This window comes from Dipodomys ordii, unplaced genomic scaffold (assembly GCF_000151885.1).
Source record: "Dipodomys ordii isolate 6190 unplaced genomic scaffold, Dord_2.0 Scaffold5, whole genome shotgun sequence".
Taxonomy (NCBI): Eukaryota; Metazoa; Chordata; class Mammalia; order Rodentia; family Heteromyidae; genus Dipodomys; species Dipodomys ordii.
Genome location: NW_012267221.1, coordinates 27,876,571 through 27,896,139, shown reverse-complemented (window position 1 = coordinate 27,896,139; position 19,569 = coordinate 27,876,571). Strand labels below are relative to the sequence as shown.

At 36.3% G+C, this 19,569-nt stretch overlaps 1 protein-coding gene across 1 annotated transcript in view; it reads left to right on the top strand.

Annotated features, from left to right (window-relative positions):
- Ccdc141 (coiled-coil domain containing 141) overlaps positions 1 to 19,569 on the top strand; it is a 159,808-nt gene that overhangs the window by 123,181 nt on the left and 17,058 nt on the right. Inside the window, exons 14-20 of the mRNA XM_013028181.1 lie at positions 1,967 to 2,146; positions 2,852 to 2,977; positions 5,176 to 5,364; positions 6,300 to 6,479; positions 8,264 to 8,413; positions 16,748 to 16,888; positions 17,329 to 17,523. Coding sequence (XP_012883635.1) covers positions 1,967 to 2,146; positions 2,852 to 2,977; positions 5,176 to 5,364; positions 6,300 to 6,479; positions 8,264 to 8,413; positions 16,748 to 16,888; positions 17,329 to 17,523 — 1,161 coding nt within the window. The remainder of the gene's footprint in view (positions 1 to 1,966; positions 2,147 to 2,851; positions 2,978 to 5,175; positions 5,365 to 6,299; positions 6,480 to 8,263; positions 8,414 to 16,747; positions 16,889 to 17,328; positions 17,524 to 19,569) is intronic.

The following is a 19,569-nucleotide window of genomic DNA, read 5'->3' as shown; positions in this document are numbered from 1 at the left end:
CAGGGCCTCATGCATGCAAGGCAAGCTCTCTACCACTGAGCCACCTTCCCAGCCCCAAGACATTCTTATCACAGGGCCTCCCTAAAAGTGTTAGCCTCTTTCCTTCTTGTTGCCACAGCAGCTTTGTGTTTCTTTCAAATGTTTTCTGAATTAGATCCAGCTTTTCTAGTTGTTCTAAGCCAGAAGCATCAATCTGCCATCAACTAGACAAACCTATAGAAACAGAAACCCTTTAGTCCTTGTTTAGGATGTTTAGGTTGTAGACAGATTTTCATTTTGTAAGGTCTGGAATAAGAACACAATCAAAATAATATATGTATTTATATCTAATTAAGCTTGGTTGTTATGGTTTCAGGTTACCATTTAGATTTCCCAGAAATAGTACGTGTTTTACCACTTAGTCTAGGTATCCTTATACCTCAATGTCATAAACATGATCACTGTACACATGTGTGTGTATATGTGTGTGTGATCATGTGTGTGTGTGTGATCATGTGTGTGTGTGTGTGTGTGTGTGTGTGTGTGTTGGTACTGGTACTTGAACTAAGGACCAGAACACTCTCTTAGCTTATTTGCTGAAGGTTAGTGCTCTACCATTGGAGACACAGATCCACTGCCATCTTTCTTCCTGATCATTTAGAGATAAGAGTCTCATGGACTTTTCTGCCTTGGCTGGCTTCAAACGATGATCATCAGATCTTAGCTTCCTGATTTGCTAGGATTACAGGCATCAGCCATCAGCACCTGGCTTTAAACATGACCACTTTATTTATTTATCATGATAAATAAAGTCATCTTTATTGATAAAAGTTCATATTTACATATAGATAGCTTTGTTGATTTAGTGATATAGGAGATATCAAATTGTGGTCCAGAAAGTAAAATGCAAGGTTTTTCCTTCATATCTGTTGGATTGCTAGGCTTTTAAACCAACACTATCATTGAAATGTGGTAATCAATTTCATTTTGAGAAGGCCAGCTGGCATGTTCAGGTGAGTGTTCTGGTTTTGGTTATATTGCTATTCCTAACAATTTCAAGCCTAATTTTTTTTAAAAAACCCAGTTCATTGAAATATCATGAGGATTAGATAAATTGATTTAGGCTAGAATTTTGACAGGAGAAAATTCCAATTTATGAACTTATATGGTGAATAATAAGCAAGAATTCTCTCCAGCTCCAGCTTTCATGTTACCCAAATATCTGGAAAGAAAAACATCAGAAGACCATTTGTCAGGCATGAATATAAATGGAAAATGGATTATCCAGTGGACTACTTAGGATGGATTATCACAATATTTTCCATGCCCTACAAAGGAGTAAAATAACCACTGTGTTTGCTAACTAAACTGCAGGCAAATAATTTAATCTTCCAGAATGGGCAAAATATTAACTCTGCCAAAGACAAAAATCACTTTTTCTTAGATCCTGCTAGTAAACATCAGCAAATCCTTCTCTAGTTCACCTTTGGTACACCTCATTCACACCATGGTGCCCATCTGATTGTAGTTGTTATTGAAACATTTCAATTTTTTGTCAATATTACAGAATATGTGATGTTCTTAATAGCTTTTAATAATATTTGAAAAATAACCTAATTTATTTATAATATATAATATATACTTTGGAATAGTTCCCACTATACTTTGGAATAGTTCCCACTATAATTGCCCAATAGCTTTTATAATTTATTGAATCTAGTCCCCCATGATTACAGCATATATTATTTTCTTATTATGCCCCCCCCCCAAAACCACTGACATGCCACTTGGACCTTTAAAAATCTCAGGTCTTATGTCCAAACAGTGAGTAGGATATGAACATCTCGCTATGCCTCTCAGCACAAGGAATCTGAGATCATTGGACATTAGAATTAGTGTTTTATTTTGGCTGTGATAACGTTGCATGCAAAAGTAAGTTGTATCTCTTGGCAAAGAAAAGCTATTAAATGGGTTGTTAATTTAACAGGCAAAGGCAAATGAGATACTAAATGTGAAAAATGAAGTGCACATAATGAGGAACACTATGGAAAAGCAGAAGACTAAAAGAGAAGAACTTAGCCACCTTCGGATGGCCTGGTGCCTTAATGCCGCTGCAAGCCAGCCTGTGAAACAGCAGTGGGGAGCATTTGAAGACAGACTTAGGAAGGTAAGGGAATGGGCAGGGTGGTAGCTCAGTTAGCAAAGTGCTTGCTAAGCACTCTGTAGGAGGCCCTAGGTTAGATCTTAGCACTGTTAAAATAACGAAAGAAACCAGCAGCAGAAAAAAATAACAGCAAAAGAATATAAAATGTTATTATCATTACAAAGGAATAAATTCTGATACATGCAACGACATGATAGAAATTGAAACCAATATAATAAATGAAATAGGTCAGACACAGAAAGATAAATACTGTGTATTTCCACTTACTTGAAGTGCCTACTATAGCCAAATTCAGACAGGAAGCAGCATCCATATCACTGAGAGTCCAGAGAGCAGACAGGGAGTGAACAGTTGTTTGATTGGAACAGTGTTTCAGTTTGGGTTAATGAAAAAGTTCCGGAGAGGGATGGTAGTAATGGTCACACAATTATGTAAATACACGGATGCCATTCTATGGTACACTTTAAAATAGTAAAACATAAATTGGTAGGTTTTGTTATGTGTTGCCATGATAAAGGACAAAAATAGCAAGGGAAATGAAGGACTTTTCATAGTTTGGAGCAAAGAGCTCACTGAGATTGTGAGTATTTAGGGGAGCCTTGAAAAGCTTAGTGACATACTATGTCATCTCCCAAATGATCATAATACATTTGTTGAAGGTGCCAAGGAAAAGGCACCCATTAACTAACTATTCAATATTTTTTTCAGACTACTCACAACTTAAAACTTCTTCAGGAAGTACTTATGCCAGTATCTGCACTTGACCTTGGAGGGAGCCTTCAGACCATTTCAGATCTTCAGAAAAAATGGAACGAAATGAAACTTCAGTTTCAGGTGAAGAAACAGGTTGATGGATTTGAGTGAATGGAAAGTATTTTTAAACCTGGATGCAGTTTACCCAAGGAATTTGTATAGTATGCTGAATTTTTGTTTTTTGACAAAAGCATTGCATGCCTCTGATGCACTTTTTTCTTTTGTCAGTTGTGGGGCTTGAACTCTGGGCCTAGACACTGTCCCTCAGCTCTTCAGCTCAAGGCTAGCACTCTATTGCTTGAGCCATAGCGCCACTTCTGTTTTTTTCTGCTTATGTGGTGCTGAGGAATTGAACCAAGGGCCTCATGCATGCAAGGCAAGCACTCTGCCACTGAGCCATCTTTCCAGCCCTAAGTTGCACTTTAAAAAAAATTGTTTTCTTGCATGATTTTGTCATGCAATGATACACATTAAGGATACAAAAATTCCTAAATGTATTTTATATTAGATTAATTTAAATTAATATTTTTTAAAGTAGACAGGTTTGAACTCAGGGTCTTACTCATGCTAGGCTGGTGTTGTACTACTTGAGCCACAACTCCAGCCCTGCTTTTGGATGATTATTTTATTTTATTTTTATTTTTTTTGGGGGGGTCCAGTCTTGGGGCCTGAACTCTGGGCCTGGGCGCTGTCCCTCAGCTCTTCAGCTCTAGGCTAGCGCTCTACCACTTGAGCCACAGTGCCACTTCCGGCTTTTTTTTCTTTTTGCTTATGTGGTGCTGAGGAATCAAACCCAGGGTGTCATGCATGCAAGGCAAATGCTCTACCACTGAGCCACCTTCCCAGCCTCTGGATGATTATTTTAGAGATAGAGTCTACCAAACTTTACTGCCAGGGATTGACCTCAAACCTTGATCCTTCAGATCTCAGACTCCTAAATATTTAGAATAACAGGTTTGCCCAGCACTAATATACTATAATATTCTATACTATAATATACTAGATTCATGCTACATTTTTAGTTGTACATATTGGGACTATGTTAAGTTTCTCAAAGTTAAGAAGTATTGTAAAGTTTGTTTAGTTCTATCAGAGTGATGTGCCTCTATTTAATGTGTACATGCTTAATTTGACCTTGAAGACATATGCAACTCAGTCTTCTGAAAAGTAACTTCTTAGCCTAAAGCATTTCTGTTACTTACTTCTGTTTTTGATTCAAGTTTCGCCCCTGACATCACAGTTTCCTCCTCTTTAAACTGTCCACCCTGGGCCAGTTCTACTTGCAATCTGGGATATGTGAGCAGTGCTGGCTAGAAGGGCAGTTATCCTTCCTGACATGAAGTAGCTATTTGTGGGTTATGGAATGACCACTTGAAGCTACATCTCCACTGTGCTATTCAGCTGATGCTGCATTATGATCATTCTTTCATGATAGTGAACATGTCATTCCCCTGATTTATTTTTATACTGGTCTCGGTCTTCTTATCATACCATCTGATTCTAGTCTGTATTAAATATCAGACTAGAATTTAGTCTCTATTAAGTATCATTATAGAGTTTCACAAAAGATCTAAATATATACTTATTAGCAGATGGCTAGAATATTTTGTGTACTATAGAAATACATGACTTCTTTATTTTTTAACTACTTAGCTTTGACATACCATTTATTTTTCCCCATTTTTTATTCTTCTACTCTTCCATCATTTTTTGGTGTGAAAATACCATACAGAGGGGTTACAATTACATGAGCAAGGTAATGAGTACATTTCTTATCAAGCATTGTTGCCTCCTCCTTTGTTTCCCCTTACCATCCCTTCCAATCTCCCCCTACCCCGCACCGTTCCCCACCACCCCTCTCCATCAGAAAGAATGACATTGCCCCATTTGTTAGGAAATGGAAAGACTGGGAAAAAATTATATTGAGGGAAGTAAGCCATGCCCAAAGTAACATAGGTCCCATGGTTTCCCTTATTTGCAATAACTAGTATATGTCTGAGACAAGCAGAAATGGTCAGATAAGTTGATGTTAGGCGAAATGAACTCCAAGATGACATACCATTTATTACTGCATTATCTGTAAATATCTGAGAAGACAAGTGTTTAATAATATATCCCTAGAATCAAATACAATGTCTATATTTGCTGGTTAATTGGAAATAACAGTGTTTTAGACATGCCTGCTAGTACTTGCTTCAAACAGAGCTCTCAAATCTCCCCCTATTGAGTAGCTAGGATTATAAGGATGTCTGCTGAATCTCTTGTTTCCAATTTTTTAGCAACTGCATGATGAGGTTCAGCTCATCATGAAGGAATCAGAAGCATTAGGTGCCAGGGGGGCCCCTGTGAAAGAGAAGTCTCAACAGCTGACAGACCTTATTCAGCTCAGTCAGAAGCAGGCAGAGAGAATCCACGATTATGAGGAGATTCTACACAAAACAGTCCAATTCCACCAAGTTAAGGATCAGGTAAGATTTATTTTTGTGAATGCCCTCAAAAATGGCACACTTATGCCTAACTTCAACCCTTAATTATCACACTGTCGTTACTTGGTATGTCTTTCTCTCTTCTCTCTGTTAAATAAACAGTGCACCTCTTCTGACAGTCCTACTTCACTTGGAATGATTCTGTATCTCTTGAAAATTTCTAGTGTGCCCGGTGCCAGTAGCTCACGCCTATAATCCTAGCTATTCAGGAGGCTGAGATAGGAGGTGGTTCAAAACCAGTTCAGGCAGAAAAGTCTCATAAGACTCCTATCTTTCATTGACCACTCAAAAAAAACAGAAGTGGAACTATGGCTCAAAGTGGTAGATGCTAGTCTTGAGCAAGAGAGCTAAGGGACAGTGCTCAGGCCCTGAGTTCAAGCCCCGTAACTGACAAAAGAAAAAAATTCTAATGCTCTCTCTCTTTATATCACACACCTAGCAAATTTAACATCTTGATTCTTAATTTATTTTTAACAAAAAGAACTTTTTGTGTTTTATCATTTCAACTATAAGCTCTTTGTGTCTCAAGTACCTGACATCACATAATTTATTATTTGTTGGTTTCCTTTTCCCTACAACATCAGAGCTATTACCTGTGTTATCACAAACTAGATATATATTGATAGTTTTGTATTGTTGCCTCTGGGTTTACTTAGATCACAGACCTAGATATTGCTGAGGATGTAAAATAGGACCCCAAAGACTATTTTCTTCTATTATAGAACAGAAAACATTGAGCCATCAGTATCACCCTGTTTAGATGGGCTACACTGTAACAGATATTTGGCCATCACACTAATAATTATGGGTGGACTTGGCAGCATTCCAACCACTAGTACAAAATGTTACAGAAAGTGGGTTTTATGGGACTGTCTTTACATTAGATGCAAGATAATTGTTATTTCTCTAAATTGCAGCTGGAAGATCTCATCAGATCCACAGAACTGGAGTTTCTAGAGCAGTTGGATGAACTGGGTGATGCTCAGGAGACCCGGATGTACCTCAGTCGTTCTCAGGAAAAGCAGGCACATGTGGAGCATCTTCACAGACTGGTCCATTCCCTAGGAATGGACATCATTTCATCAGTGCAGCAGCCTGTAAGCATCGTAGAACACCATAATTTCTACCTACATCTCACTGGTGCTAGGGCTGTGGTATGTAAAACATCAGGAAGATTTCTTGGATATGTTTGCTTTTAAAATGCATCAAATCATTTAGGGTAGTTATCTGTGGTGAGTTTATGTGTGGTGAGTTTCTTCTACCTATGACAAAAAATTTTAAGGAGAAATATGACTATAAAAATCTTGTTTAATGTATCTATTCTCACATTCATTTAAATGCTGGTATATTATTGAGATATATAGTCCCCTATACAGGTTTCCACATTTAAAATATGTCTATTGCAAATAGGGAACTAAATTTTTTATTTTAATTAACTTGAAATAATTTAGAAGTTGGTCTTTAGTGTAGTTATTGGAAAACTTTTAAGTATGTTGAAAGCATACTTGGGTATGCTGTAACTTTAAGAAATTAAAGTATAAAGCAAATGATTTCTGATATAAATTTAGCTATTCTCAGAGTATGAAGTGCACACCATATTTAAAAGATTTGAGGTGAAAATTATCAGTATTTTTATTTGGTTACATGCTATAAAATGACATTTGAATATACTTGGCTAACTAAATTATTTTATGGAAATTAATTTAACTGGTGTGTGTGTGTGTATGTGTGTGTGTCCATGTTAGGGCTTAAACTCTAGGCCTTGTTCTATTGCTCAGTTAGAACTGTAGGTGTGAGTCATCAGCAACTGGAAATTTCACTATTTTTGAACTTTTTAAAATGACTTCTGGAAAAATTCATATTTTTATGGCTTATATTATATTTCTGTTAAACAATGCTGCTTTACCTTTGCAGATCTTGAAGACTACTAGCTTAATATAGACCAGCACCTCATTTTAAAGAGGAAGAAGGTGAAGTCTAGAAATGCTGGCTACCTTATTGATAAAAATGCAGATTATATGAGCCCAAGCCAGAATTCTGGGCACTGGCTTTTGGCTCTGCCATTGGGCAGATTTTAACAGAAGAGTCTAAAACAAAAGAAAGCTTTTCCCGATCAAATGTTTATAAATAATATTCTGGGCTCTGATTTCTTTTAAAGCCTCCAAGTTCCTAATTTGAAGATAAAAATTACGTTTATTACATTAATATGAATAGTAATAAACGATAGGGAACAATTTATTTTATGATACAGTTAAGATATCCACTCAGCTATATGTAATACAATGAATGGAGATTTTATTTTTTTTAACACCACAGGAGAGAAATGCTGTTAATAGGACCTACTTTTATCAGGAAAGAGCTTTGTTTTTTTTAAAATTTCCCATGTTATTAGTGAATTTATCTTATAAAAAGAGAAAAGAAAGCAAGAGGTCTCACTTTGCACAAATAATGTAAATTGTCCTTCAACCCTCTTCTGGCCTGGATCTTTGCTCTCTGTGTGAGGTAGAGATTGAACACTTGCATAATGAACCTGAGGTTAAACTCAAGTTGACAGGAAAATTATAGTGCAGAAGCAGAATGTTTCTAATGCATATTTTATGCTTTTGAAGTAAAAATTATTATAATGAATGGTGTCTCTAAGGAGTTGGGTGTGATGAGAAAGTCTTCAAAACTAAAGCTTTGAGACTAGAAATATCTTGCCATAATGTTAGATGTCTGGCTTCTTTCTGAAATAATTACATTCAACATGTTGAGGGCCACATAAATTTGGATACTTTGTAAAGTCTTATTTAGGAATATCATCATGAAGGTAAGTAGTCTATTCATCTTATAGGAGTTTCTTTGGTTCCTGCGGTTATTTCTATGTGTCTTTTGCTTTTAGAATTGCTCCAATGTTTCTGCAAAGAACCTGCAGCAGCTACTGGAAAGCCTTGAGGTAGACAGCATGAGCTGGCGTGCCAAAGCTCAGGAGTGTGAACAGGCCCTCTCCTGTAGCTTGGAGTACTGCACCACACGGAATGAGATTCATGAGGTGGGAAAAGGGAGAACTGAGAAGTGAGAACTGAATCTGAAGCATTCTTCTCAGCATCTACACACACACACATACACACACACACACACACACACAGAGTCATGGTGAATCAAGATACTTTCTTCTCACCCATGCTTGTTAGTTCTTGGCACAGTGATCTTCGGACTCTGAAACTTGGAGTCAACTTTAAGCTCTAGAAGTTATTGAAAACGGTATGTTGGCAGCTCAGACAAACCTAGAATGAGGCTTGAAGGTTACTGTTTTTTTTTAAATTTTTTTATTTGTTGCTGTTTTGCTTTCTGTCCCATTCAAAGAACAATTCAAATTGCTAGGATGCACAGAGATTTTTTTTTGGTTCAGTTACAGAGGAAAGAGCCAACTCTAGCCTGCCAAGATCCTATTTCAGCACTACTGACTCATGGGACAGGGCTAACGGCAGGGAAGCAAGCTCTTGGCTTCAGAGGCTACAAAGTATTATCACCAGAGTCAAGTGGCTAGCTTCATGTTTACTCAAACGAAGTGGTTTTTCTGGGAAAACAATTCAGTGAAGCTGAAATACTAGATACAAGTGGCTCTCCAGGTCCATGTGTCCCCCCGGGCTCAATTCCACCTCCTCCCTATCAATTGGCCAAACCCAAAACTGAATCCATGCCACCCCACCCCCCTCAGCTAAGCTTTCCAATTGTGAGATATTCTGGGGAGAAATACAAGATGTGTTAACAAGAAGCCTGACTCTTGAGTAGGAATTGGTGACAGAATAATAATCTCATAGAGTAACATGTAATATTTTTTGTCCTACATCCTAAATCCTACAGAAAGAGCGAAGTGGGTAACCTTCTATTTTAGTTTCTGCCTAGTCTGTATAATCTAGGCCCAGCAAGAATCAGGTATGCTCAGGCAACATTAAAGCACGGGCTAAAGAAGTTTGAATAATTCTACTTTAATGGTGGCCTAGCTATGAAGTGCCCCCCTCCAGGCCATGCATGTACAGATCATCATGTGCAGGAGAATATGTACTGGAAGGAAAGTGAGAGCAAAAGAGATCTGGAATAGCTGCTTGGACCCAATCCAACAAGAGGGAAACAAGAAAGAATGGCTAGTAATGATTTTCATTTTAGCGATGTGTTACAGGACTAGGGGGTTTTCTGCTGATAGCTGAAGCTACAAATTCATTAACTCCTTATGCTTGAACCTTCAGTGTATGTAGTCTGCCCTCTATGTCATTGAGCTGTGTCATCTAGCCTCAGTATTGCAGCTGTATGCACTCATGTCAAATCTTGTCAGATCAAAAAATATTAAGTTCTCTAAATTACAAATTTTAGGATTGTGTGTGTGTGCACATGTGTGTCTGTGTGTATGTATGTACATATGTGTGCAATCCAGGGCTTGAATTCAGGGCCTCACTATCCTGATCAGCTTTTTGGGTCATGTCATGGCTGGTTCTTTACCACTTGAGCCTCACCTTAAGTTAGCATTTTTTACTCATTAATTGGGACTAGAGCCTGAAGGACACGTCTGCCTGTGATGGTTTTGAAGCACGATCCTTAGATTTTGTCCTACTGAGTAGCTAGGATTGGAAGCATGAGCCACTTGCAGAGCATCCAGTATAGGAACATTTCTTTTAAAACACTCTCCAAAGTAATCTTCTGTTTTCCTCCTCTTATCCTCATTGTTATTCCCACTTCTCCTTGCCTCTCTGCTCTTCCTGTTTCTCCTGTTTCTCTTCCTGTCTTCTCCTCTTTCTCTTTCCTTTTATATAACGTTGTCTCACCAAAACTCTCCCTCCCTGCAGTGATGGTTCAACTCTGTATTTACACAAAACACAAGTGGAGCAGGCTAAGGGTGTTCCCAGCTCCTTTGGCTCAGTTGCTATCACTGTGAAGAGCTATGGCATTTATGGAGCTGGGTCTCCCTGTCCCAGCCCTTCCAGCAGAGGTTCTATTTTTAGGGACCACCTTGTGATGAACCTACACTTGGAGGCAGCTGGGCCGGATGACAGATGACCCTCCAGTCATAGCAGGGAGGCCCTGGGATTGTCTTACTAGCCAAGAATGAGCAACCAGATACATGCAGTTTTGATTTACTAATCAGATATCATTTTAACATATGGTTAAATACTAAGAAACATATCTTCTTTTTGTTTCTGCTTCAAATCCTGCTAATCTTTGATGTAAGTCATACTTAAAGGCCCTTTGAAAAGCCTCAGTCATTCTCACTTTCCTTTTTTTGTGAGATATTTCCATACTTGGGGCTTTCCAAGCACAAGCCTCATGGAAAAAGATTCAGATGTAATACTTTAGTGCATCTGATGATACATGTGTGCACAGTGTGTTGTAGTTCACCTAATCATAGTGTGTAGTAGTTACAAGCTAAACCACAAAAACAGATGACTAGTTTCCATTGTGGCAATAGTATTTGACAACTTGACATCATCATCATTATGACTATCATTATTAGATTTTAGACATAATTACTTAGAACTTTACATGAACATTAAATTATTATTTCTGTTGTACAAGAGTATCTAGTGGCTCACACCTATAATCCTAGCTACTCTCTGCAGGCTGAGATCTGAGATTTAGTGTTTCAAAAGAAACCAGCCAGGGCAGGAAAGTCCATTAGACTTTTAGTTCCAATTCACCACCAAAAAGCCAGAAATGGAGCTGTGGCTCAAGTTGCAGAGCACTAGCCATAAGCAAAAATCTCTCAGAGACAGTACCCAGCCCTTGAGACTCAGGACTCTTCGCCACCCCCCCTCCCCCCAAAAAATAAGATGCTATTCCAGGGAATTAGCATAACATTTGATTTTTTGATCCAATCTTAAAACATATTGTTTTAATTTAAGCCTAAAATTCTTTTTGAAGACTGGATTATAATAGAATTTGGAAAAGTTTATTTCAGGACCTTCATTATTTTAGACAATAAAGGAAGTGCAGTATATGGTTGTCACTTAGCAATCTTACAGAGAATTGCAAAGTTTCTGCAATGTTTAAAGTTCACTTTGAGCCAGAAACTCCTTGTTGGGCACCAACATGCTTGTTCTTTGCTCAATTCATTATTGACATAAATCTTGTGATCCTGTTCAAACAGGAAATGGTCTCATGGTAAATTCACCCTTTATCCAAGTTTTTCTCTGCTATCCCTGTTTCCTAACACATTTATTATGAAAAAATTGTGATATCATGTGCTAACATAATTTATTAGGTTGTTTTCAAGAAAAAAATTATTTCTTGCTTATGATAAAATTCATAATCTTTATTAAAGACTCTTACAAAAAGACTCAGAACCACAAACAAAATAATAAGATCCTATAAGTAGCATTAAAAAATCATAATATGGTACTCCTTAAAAACAAAGAACAATGATTTAGTGCCCTCATTATGTTTGGATGAAAATTTTATTTCTAGTCTTATGCTAAGATGTAGGGAATTATAAGGCCTCATTTCCTTCACATTTACATACCAGAAATGTGGCAGTTGCACAAACTGCCAGGTTTTATGGCACTTTCTCACCCATTTCACACATAGACATATTTGAATGCATAAACATTGAATGTCATTGTACATTTTTTAGTCTGTATGAGTAAGTTGTTGGTACACAAAGCATTTCAGCCCCATATTCTTCTGCCATATTCATGACAGAAGAATGTCATTAATTACTCCTTCTTTACAATGTACATTCAGGATTGTAATAAGTTAATGATGAGCATGTTTAATTCTTACAACCTGACCAAAACAATTACCTTTACAGTTACATGATGTTCATGGAAATTTCTATTTAGAGATTCATAGTATGGGTCACAAGCAATTACTTTGCTGAAAAGAACAGCAATGACAGAATTGGGTTGGTGTCTATTTTCTCAAAATAAGTTTTTCTCATAGAAGCTTTCAAATAATTACCTCAGTCTGAAATGTTCCCAGTATAGCAACATCTTTCCTATGAGAATGTGAGTAGAAAGGACTCAAAATATATACTCCATTTCCTAGACAAGTGTTTCACAAATTCTTTTGTCAATTTGGGTAAATCTATCATCTGAGTTCCAGAGACAGAAGATGGATTAGAAGCAATAAATTAGAATACAAGAGTGGTATCATGGTATATTGTAGACAATTAATAAAATTAAAACTGCCTGGCATTACATGGTACTTTGACACTGACAAAATGATCATGAACAGCTATCTATTGGTAGATAAGGAGGCAGAAAATATTGTAGAGAGGGAAAAATACCCAGAGAGCTGAAATTTAAAATGATAAATATCATATCCAGAAAAAAGAAATTTAACAAATACTTTATGAAGATAGAACATGAAGAGTAGATAAAATATTTATTACTGAGGCTTATTATCACCTACAGTTTGGAGCAGAGTGATTGTGTTCTTTCTGAGTTCCCCAACTCTGTTGATACAAGACAGGCCTTAAACTCAGGAAAAAGTGGTATGGTTGCCAAATGGAAGGAAGTCAAGAAAGTCTGAAATCTTTCCAGCACTAAGACTGAATATTCTGGCATTAATATTTGCAGTAAATAATTTAGGGTAAAAGTCAAATCTTAGAGTATCTTTATTTCAGATGCAAGCATTCTTAGGAGGTGATAATACTACAGCCTTCTGGTACTGAAAAATGAGTATAAGAGAGCTTTTATGTTGGAATGGGCAAGAAATGAAAATCCTGAAGTAGTCATTAAAAGAAATGAAAATCACCTATTCATTTTGTATTCTTGGTCCTCGCCAACTGTGTACCATAAGGAAAGGCTTTCCTTTAAAATGCATTTCCTTGGTTTTAAAATGTGCCATGTCCAGCAAACCAATTGGCCTTGCCAGCAACAGATTTACAAATAAAACTTTCTTGTGAAAGCCACCTTCACCAGCTTAGTCAAAACTAATAATAGCTAGGCAGCCTTTCTTTCTGCTTCTTCCAAAGACATTTTCTTCATTTGTAAACCCGAAATGGGGATTACAGCTTGAGGAGAAATTTGGTGAGAATATCATTCTCTTAGTTTTATAAACGAGAACTTTAAATCTTTTGTTTTTCTATTTAGAGATATGTAAACTGAATCTGTTTATTTCTTGACAATCATGGAGGAGCTCAGCAAGTGGAAAGATAGGAATAAGGAATTATCCCCTGCAAAAATGTTCCCCTTAATTTCATTAAGACTTGCAGAAATATCATCTGAATTATAGAAAAATGTAAACATTTCTGAGCAAAATTTGTCATGCCCTCAGCTTCAGATTTTCTTCTTGTTGTGTGTTCTAGTTGACCAGTTGTCTATAGCCATCGCCACCATTCCCCATTGTTGACAAGCTAACTAAAGTTAGAAACAGCTGCCTGAACAATGATAGCACAGCCAAACAACCCTGGCACTCGATTCCTTTAAAAATATGACCCTAAGTTATGTGGGGATTAGATGGGAAGTTTTCATGCTAGAAAGGTACAGATGAAATAAATGAAGTATAGCTAATTCTTCTTCTTCTTCTTCTTCTTCTTCTTCTTCTTCTTCTTCTTCTTCTTCTTCTTCCTTTTATTCTTATTCATATTCTTGTTTTAATTGCTGGAGATCATTCATGGATATTGCCTTCCAGTTGTATGTATCCTAAGTTTGAAAAGGCAAAGGCACTGGGAATAGATCTCCAGTGAGACCCATAGAGAAAAGTGCCAATAATTTTGTTGAGGAAGCTCATGTGTCAAAGGAAGCTGGTCACATTTCAAATACTCATAACGTCATGAACATTCTTTGAACCCATAAGTCATCTTCTGTAGATGTGCACACGTTTTGAAGCAAACAGAAATACAATCACACTCACCACTTACCAGTCTTCAATTTCTTAATCTGAAGTGGACTTGAAATCTCATGGTTTAGAATGAAAGCTCGGTGTTTGCTCAATTCCTCAGAAAGTTTTCAAGTAGATATTAAACTTTCCTTAAACTAGATAAAATTCAGTAGACATCAGGTTGATGACAGAGTCCCTCTTCATTGTTCTAGATTGAACTTTATAATAATGTCATGTTTTGTGAGGAAAAATAACATAGAAAGTGTTATATTCCAAAGAGTAAATGTTAGTGATGGGTGTGCCCCTCTATTTAAATTTTATATATTTATTTATTTTTGTTTTTTCACAAGACAATCTCACTGTGTAGCCTGGCTGGCTTTAAACTTCAACACTCCTTGCCGAGTATTACAATCATGTAACACCACAGCCAGCTTAATTTTCTTTTCTTTTCTTTTTGTTTTGGTCCGGTCGTGGGGCCTGAACTCTGGGCCTGGGTGCTGTCCCTCAGCTCTTCAGCTCAAGGCTAGCGCTCTATCACTTGAACCACAGCGCCACTTCCGGTTTTTTCTTTTTTGCTTATGTGGTTGGTGCTGAGGAATCGAACCCAGGGCCTCATGCATGCAAGGCAAGCACTCTACTACTGGGCCACCTTCCCAGCCCATTATTTTCATTTTGGTAAAATATCTACAACAACAAATTTACCATCTTATCCTTTTCATGTGTGCAATTCAGTGGTATTTAGGGCATTCACATTTTTGTCTAATTATTACCACTAGTTGCAAGACTTTAAATATCGTTCTAAACAGAAACTCTATAGTTGTTACACAGTCACATACCACTGATGTTATATTTTTAAAAACAAGAATATCTGGTTTCTTCAGCTCTAATATTTATTGCATTTATAGTTGTCAATTACAACTTTTGAGAGAAAAGCTCCTGATTCAGTTAAACTCAGTATATAGCTTCTTTATACTGAAGTGTCATAAAGTTTACCACATCAATGTTTACTTGCTAGAATCTGACACATGTACACTAGCACATCAAATGTCTTATAGTGTGAGTATTTATTAATTATGCCTTAGAGTGTAAATATTTCATTAGCATATATATGTAAATATACCAACTTAATATGATCTTTTGAATATTTTTCTGTCTTTTAGTAGAGAAACAGTTTCAAACTTTAAGGCTGTAGCTCTTTCTACTCCTTAGCATTAGTGATTGATCAATTAAAATATTTTACATAACCTCTGTTCTTGGTTTAGTCTACAGTTTAAAACTAGTGTTCAACAACAACTTCATTTATGTTAGTATGTTAAATAAGTAATACTGGTTAAGTATAGATATATCAGATGCAAAATTTGCTTCAATATAATAATGTTTGTATATACAAGTCAGCTAGGACTTTAAACATGATTGTCTCTAAGAAGTGTAAAAGAAAGTCATTATTTTTATTTTTACAATATGCAGACTTTGAAATAAGCATTTTCAGAAAGCATGCATTCTCTAAGGCAGATATATTTTTTCAGCATTATAAGTCTAAAATCTAGCACACGCGTAGCTTTTATTCCCTCTCAAATAATTTGCTTTCTGTTGTTGGAGAGGATTTTAATGTTTTTCTGACTTTTCTTATCATACCTCAAATTCATCAACCATGACATTTTTCCCTCTTGCTGTTGAAAGTCTTCGTGTAGTTAAAGGTTTATGTGTTTTCTGTACTCTTTCTTTGATGATATTACAAAGAGAAAGTAGCCTGTCGATATGCTTATTCTTTTTGAATACAAAGAAGGGACAAAAAGTGCTGGGTTCATAGAACTGGGCTGCTTAGAATATTAAGGCACTGATAAAGCCACGTTGTCTGTAAGCCTGTCACAATGTTCACTGTATACTCAAGGTACAGGCTCATGATCTGCTTATTTGCAAGTTAATTTTGCCATCTTGGCAGTCACACTCACTTTGTCTTTTGTATGTTTGTTTTTGAAGTAAAGCTCATCTGAAAATTGTGCATGAAAAATAACGTTTAGGTGAACAAATAACTGCTAGCACTTCTCCCATTAAATCTAACATTGGGTCTTCCCATTGGATCAAAGGTATAGCCTCACTTTTACTTCCTTTATGGCTTATATGTTGTTTCATTGATCTCTTCATCATAAATAGCTTCATGGAAACAATACATGTATGCAGGATAACCATCACATTAGCATACAAGGGATGGAATTAGTAAGACAAGCGATATCAAATAAATATAAATAATAAGACTAGAGTTGGCAAACATCTATATACAATGTGTAGAAGTTTCTTGTTTGGAGGCCAAAGGGAGAGTCTACAGCTATAATCCAAATTTAAAATCATAAAATAAAGTGTATGAAAATTTTAATTACTTGTATTGTATGAGTATATTTAAATTCCCATTAAGTCTACTTGGCATATGTGTTTTATATTGAAAAACACTCTGAACACACTTTGAAGATTATAAGTATTTTGAAGTCTTTAGATACTGTGAATTTGTTACAAATGAATATTAATTTCCTCATTTTAAGGAAATCATCTGTTTCTATTTATTAAACTGTAGCTCAAAGAGTCATTCAAAGATATCAAAAAGAAATTCAACAATCTGAAGTTTAATTACACTAAGAAAAATGAAAAAGCTCGAAATCTAAAGGCACTTAAATATCATATTCAACAAGTTTATCTGTATGATGAAAAAATCCAGGTAATGAGAAAGTATTCTACATATATATGTATTTGTGTGTGTGTGTAGAGAAAGAGGGAATGTATAATCTAGAAAATATATATTCTAACTACACTATATAGATAGATACTGATAATGATATATTAGTGTACCCAATATTACTAATCATCTGTTCTTCAACTGAACATCAGAACTTCTGTCTCCTGAGTATAACTTAATACACTTTAATCAACTTTGAGATTCCTATTTTGAGGCTTCCATATTATTCCTTAATTCTTCCTATTATTCCTTAATTCTTCCTATTATTCTTAATATCTGAAATAAAACATGGGATACAATAAATTTTCTATATGTCCACTTAATCATAATCAGTAAACTCTCAGGAAGATTTTCAAGCTATTCTCTCATTCTTTTACCACTAAAGTTAAAAGTAAAATATTTTTAAACCTCTTTTTGCACAGGCTTTGAGAAGGAAAATGGAAAAAGTTCATAGTAAAACTTGTGATTCTTTCTTAAATTACTCAAGTGATAAAGTTAATGTCCTTCTGGAGGCCATGAAGGATTTGCAAAAACAGATGGATGATTTGGACAAAATTGTCACTGACTACAAGATGGCTTTGGACCTGACTGAGCATCTCCAGGAAGTAATAGAAGAGGTACCTTTATGCTGTAATGCTGTTTTGAGAAATCATTTTGCTGCTCTAAAGCAATGCTATATACATATCTGTTCTTGAACTTGTGAAACAGGCTCCTTTTCATGATTGTTTTCTTAGCTAATTTCCTAATGTAGGACCACTGGGCCAAACGGGATACATAGTGTAAGGTTTTTGTTGATTGACCAATTGCTCTTCAGAAAACTTTTATTAATTTACTCTTTTTTGTGTGTGCTGGTCCTGGGGCTGAATTCAGGGCCTGAGTGCAATCCCTGAGATTTTTTTTACACAAGGTAAATGCACTCAAGCCACAGCTTCACTTCAGGCATTTTTTTGGTAGTTAATTGGAGATCAAAGTCGCACAGACTTTCTTACCCAGGCTGATTTCAAACCTCCATCTTCAGATCTCAGCCTTCTGAGTAGCTAGTATTATGGGTGAAAGCCACAGGCACCCAGCTTTATTCCTTAATTTCTTCTTATCCAAAACACATGGGCATTCCAATTTCTATATAATGACTATGACTCAAAATGTTCAACCATTGGGAAATTATGTTCACTGCTGGTTGTCTATTTAAAATATTTATTTCACAGAATGTGAAAATAGTTAGACAATAATTTCTGTGGGTGTAGTTTTTGTTATTGTCAGGAGGATAAATGGTGGTCTCTGTAAAATACACAGTATTTAACAAATTATAGATTTATTTCATCTTCAAATAGGTTTCTGCACTTGAGGTCTTGAGTGTTTTTGTTACCCAATCATCTGAGTTAGAATCAATCTTTACTGCTAACACAGTTGAGGCATTAGATTTAATATCACATTAAAGAAGATCAATATGACTCTTCTACATTTAATGTATAGGCGTGCTGAAGCTCCATAGCACATATTTAAACCTAGCTCCTAACAGAGTCATATGTCACTATTGCTCACCCCCCGTAAATGCCCCTGGCCTGTGTCAGACATTCCTTCCATCACAATCATTTATGTTTCAGTGAGGAACTGTTTCAGTTCTACTTTGTGCTTTGAAAGATGACTATCTTCTATTTTAAAAGGTAAAAAGCTATTCTTTGGATGCTAATTCCTTCATTCATCATCTCAATTTCATCCTTAAATTATTTATTATAGTATTAATTGGAAAGTTTCTATGTATAAAATTTTAATATCAGTGTATTATGCCAAGTTTTGAGTGTTTGGGCTCTTTCCTTTCCATTTAGTTGATATTTGCATTATTTTTAACATCAAATACTTTTATTGGTGATTTTTCCTAAAAGTCTTCAATTTTCTCTTAGGAATTATATTTTGGACAAACCTAAGAAGGTAGAAGACCAACGACATATCCATACTTTTACTTCCTGTTTATACATATTTCTATGATATTTAGAGGGTTGCCTTTGTTATCTAGGTAAAAAAAAAGTATACAATAATTTTTTGTTTTTGTGTTTTGTTGGTCATGGGGCTTGAACTCTGGGCTTGGGCTCTGTGCCTCAGCTCTTCAGCTCAAGGCGAGCGCTCTACTGCTTGAGCCACAGCACCACTTCCGGTTTTCGAGTGGTTTATTGGAGATAAGAGTGTCACGGACTTTCCTGCCCGGGCTGACTTTGAACCGCGATCCTCAGATCTCAGCCTCCTGAGTAGTTAGGATTACAGACGTGAGCCACTGGCGCCCGGCTTTGTTTTTGTTTTTGTTGGTCATGGGGCTTGAATTCTGGGCCTGGGTGCTGTCCCTGAACTCTTTCACGCAAGGCTAGTGCTCTGTCACTTTGAACCACAGCATCACTTCCAGTTTTCTGGTAGTAAACTGGAGATATGAGTCTCACAGATTTTCCTGCTTGGATTAGCTTAGAACCACAATCCTCAGATCTCAGTCTCCTGAGTAGCTAGGTGTGAGCTACCAGCACCTGGCTTATGATCATGTTTTGATTATAAGGTCAGAACCATAGGAACATAAAGCTTGGGGCAATTCAAGTCTGATTTTTTTTAAAAAAAATTATTATTAAGATGTCGTACAGAGGGTTACAGTTACATGAGTAAGGCAATGAGTACATTACTTG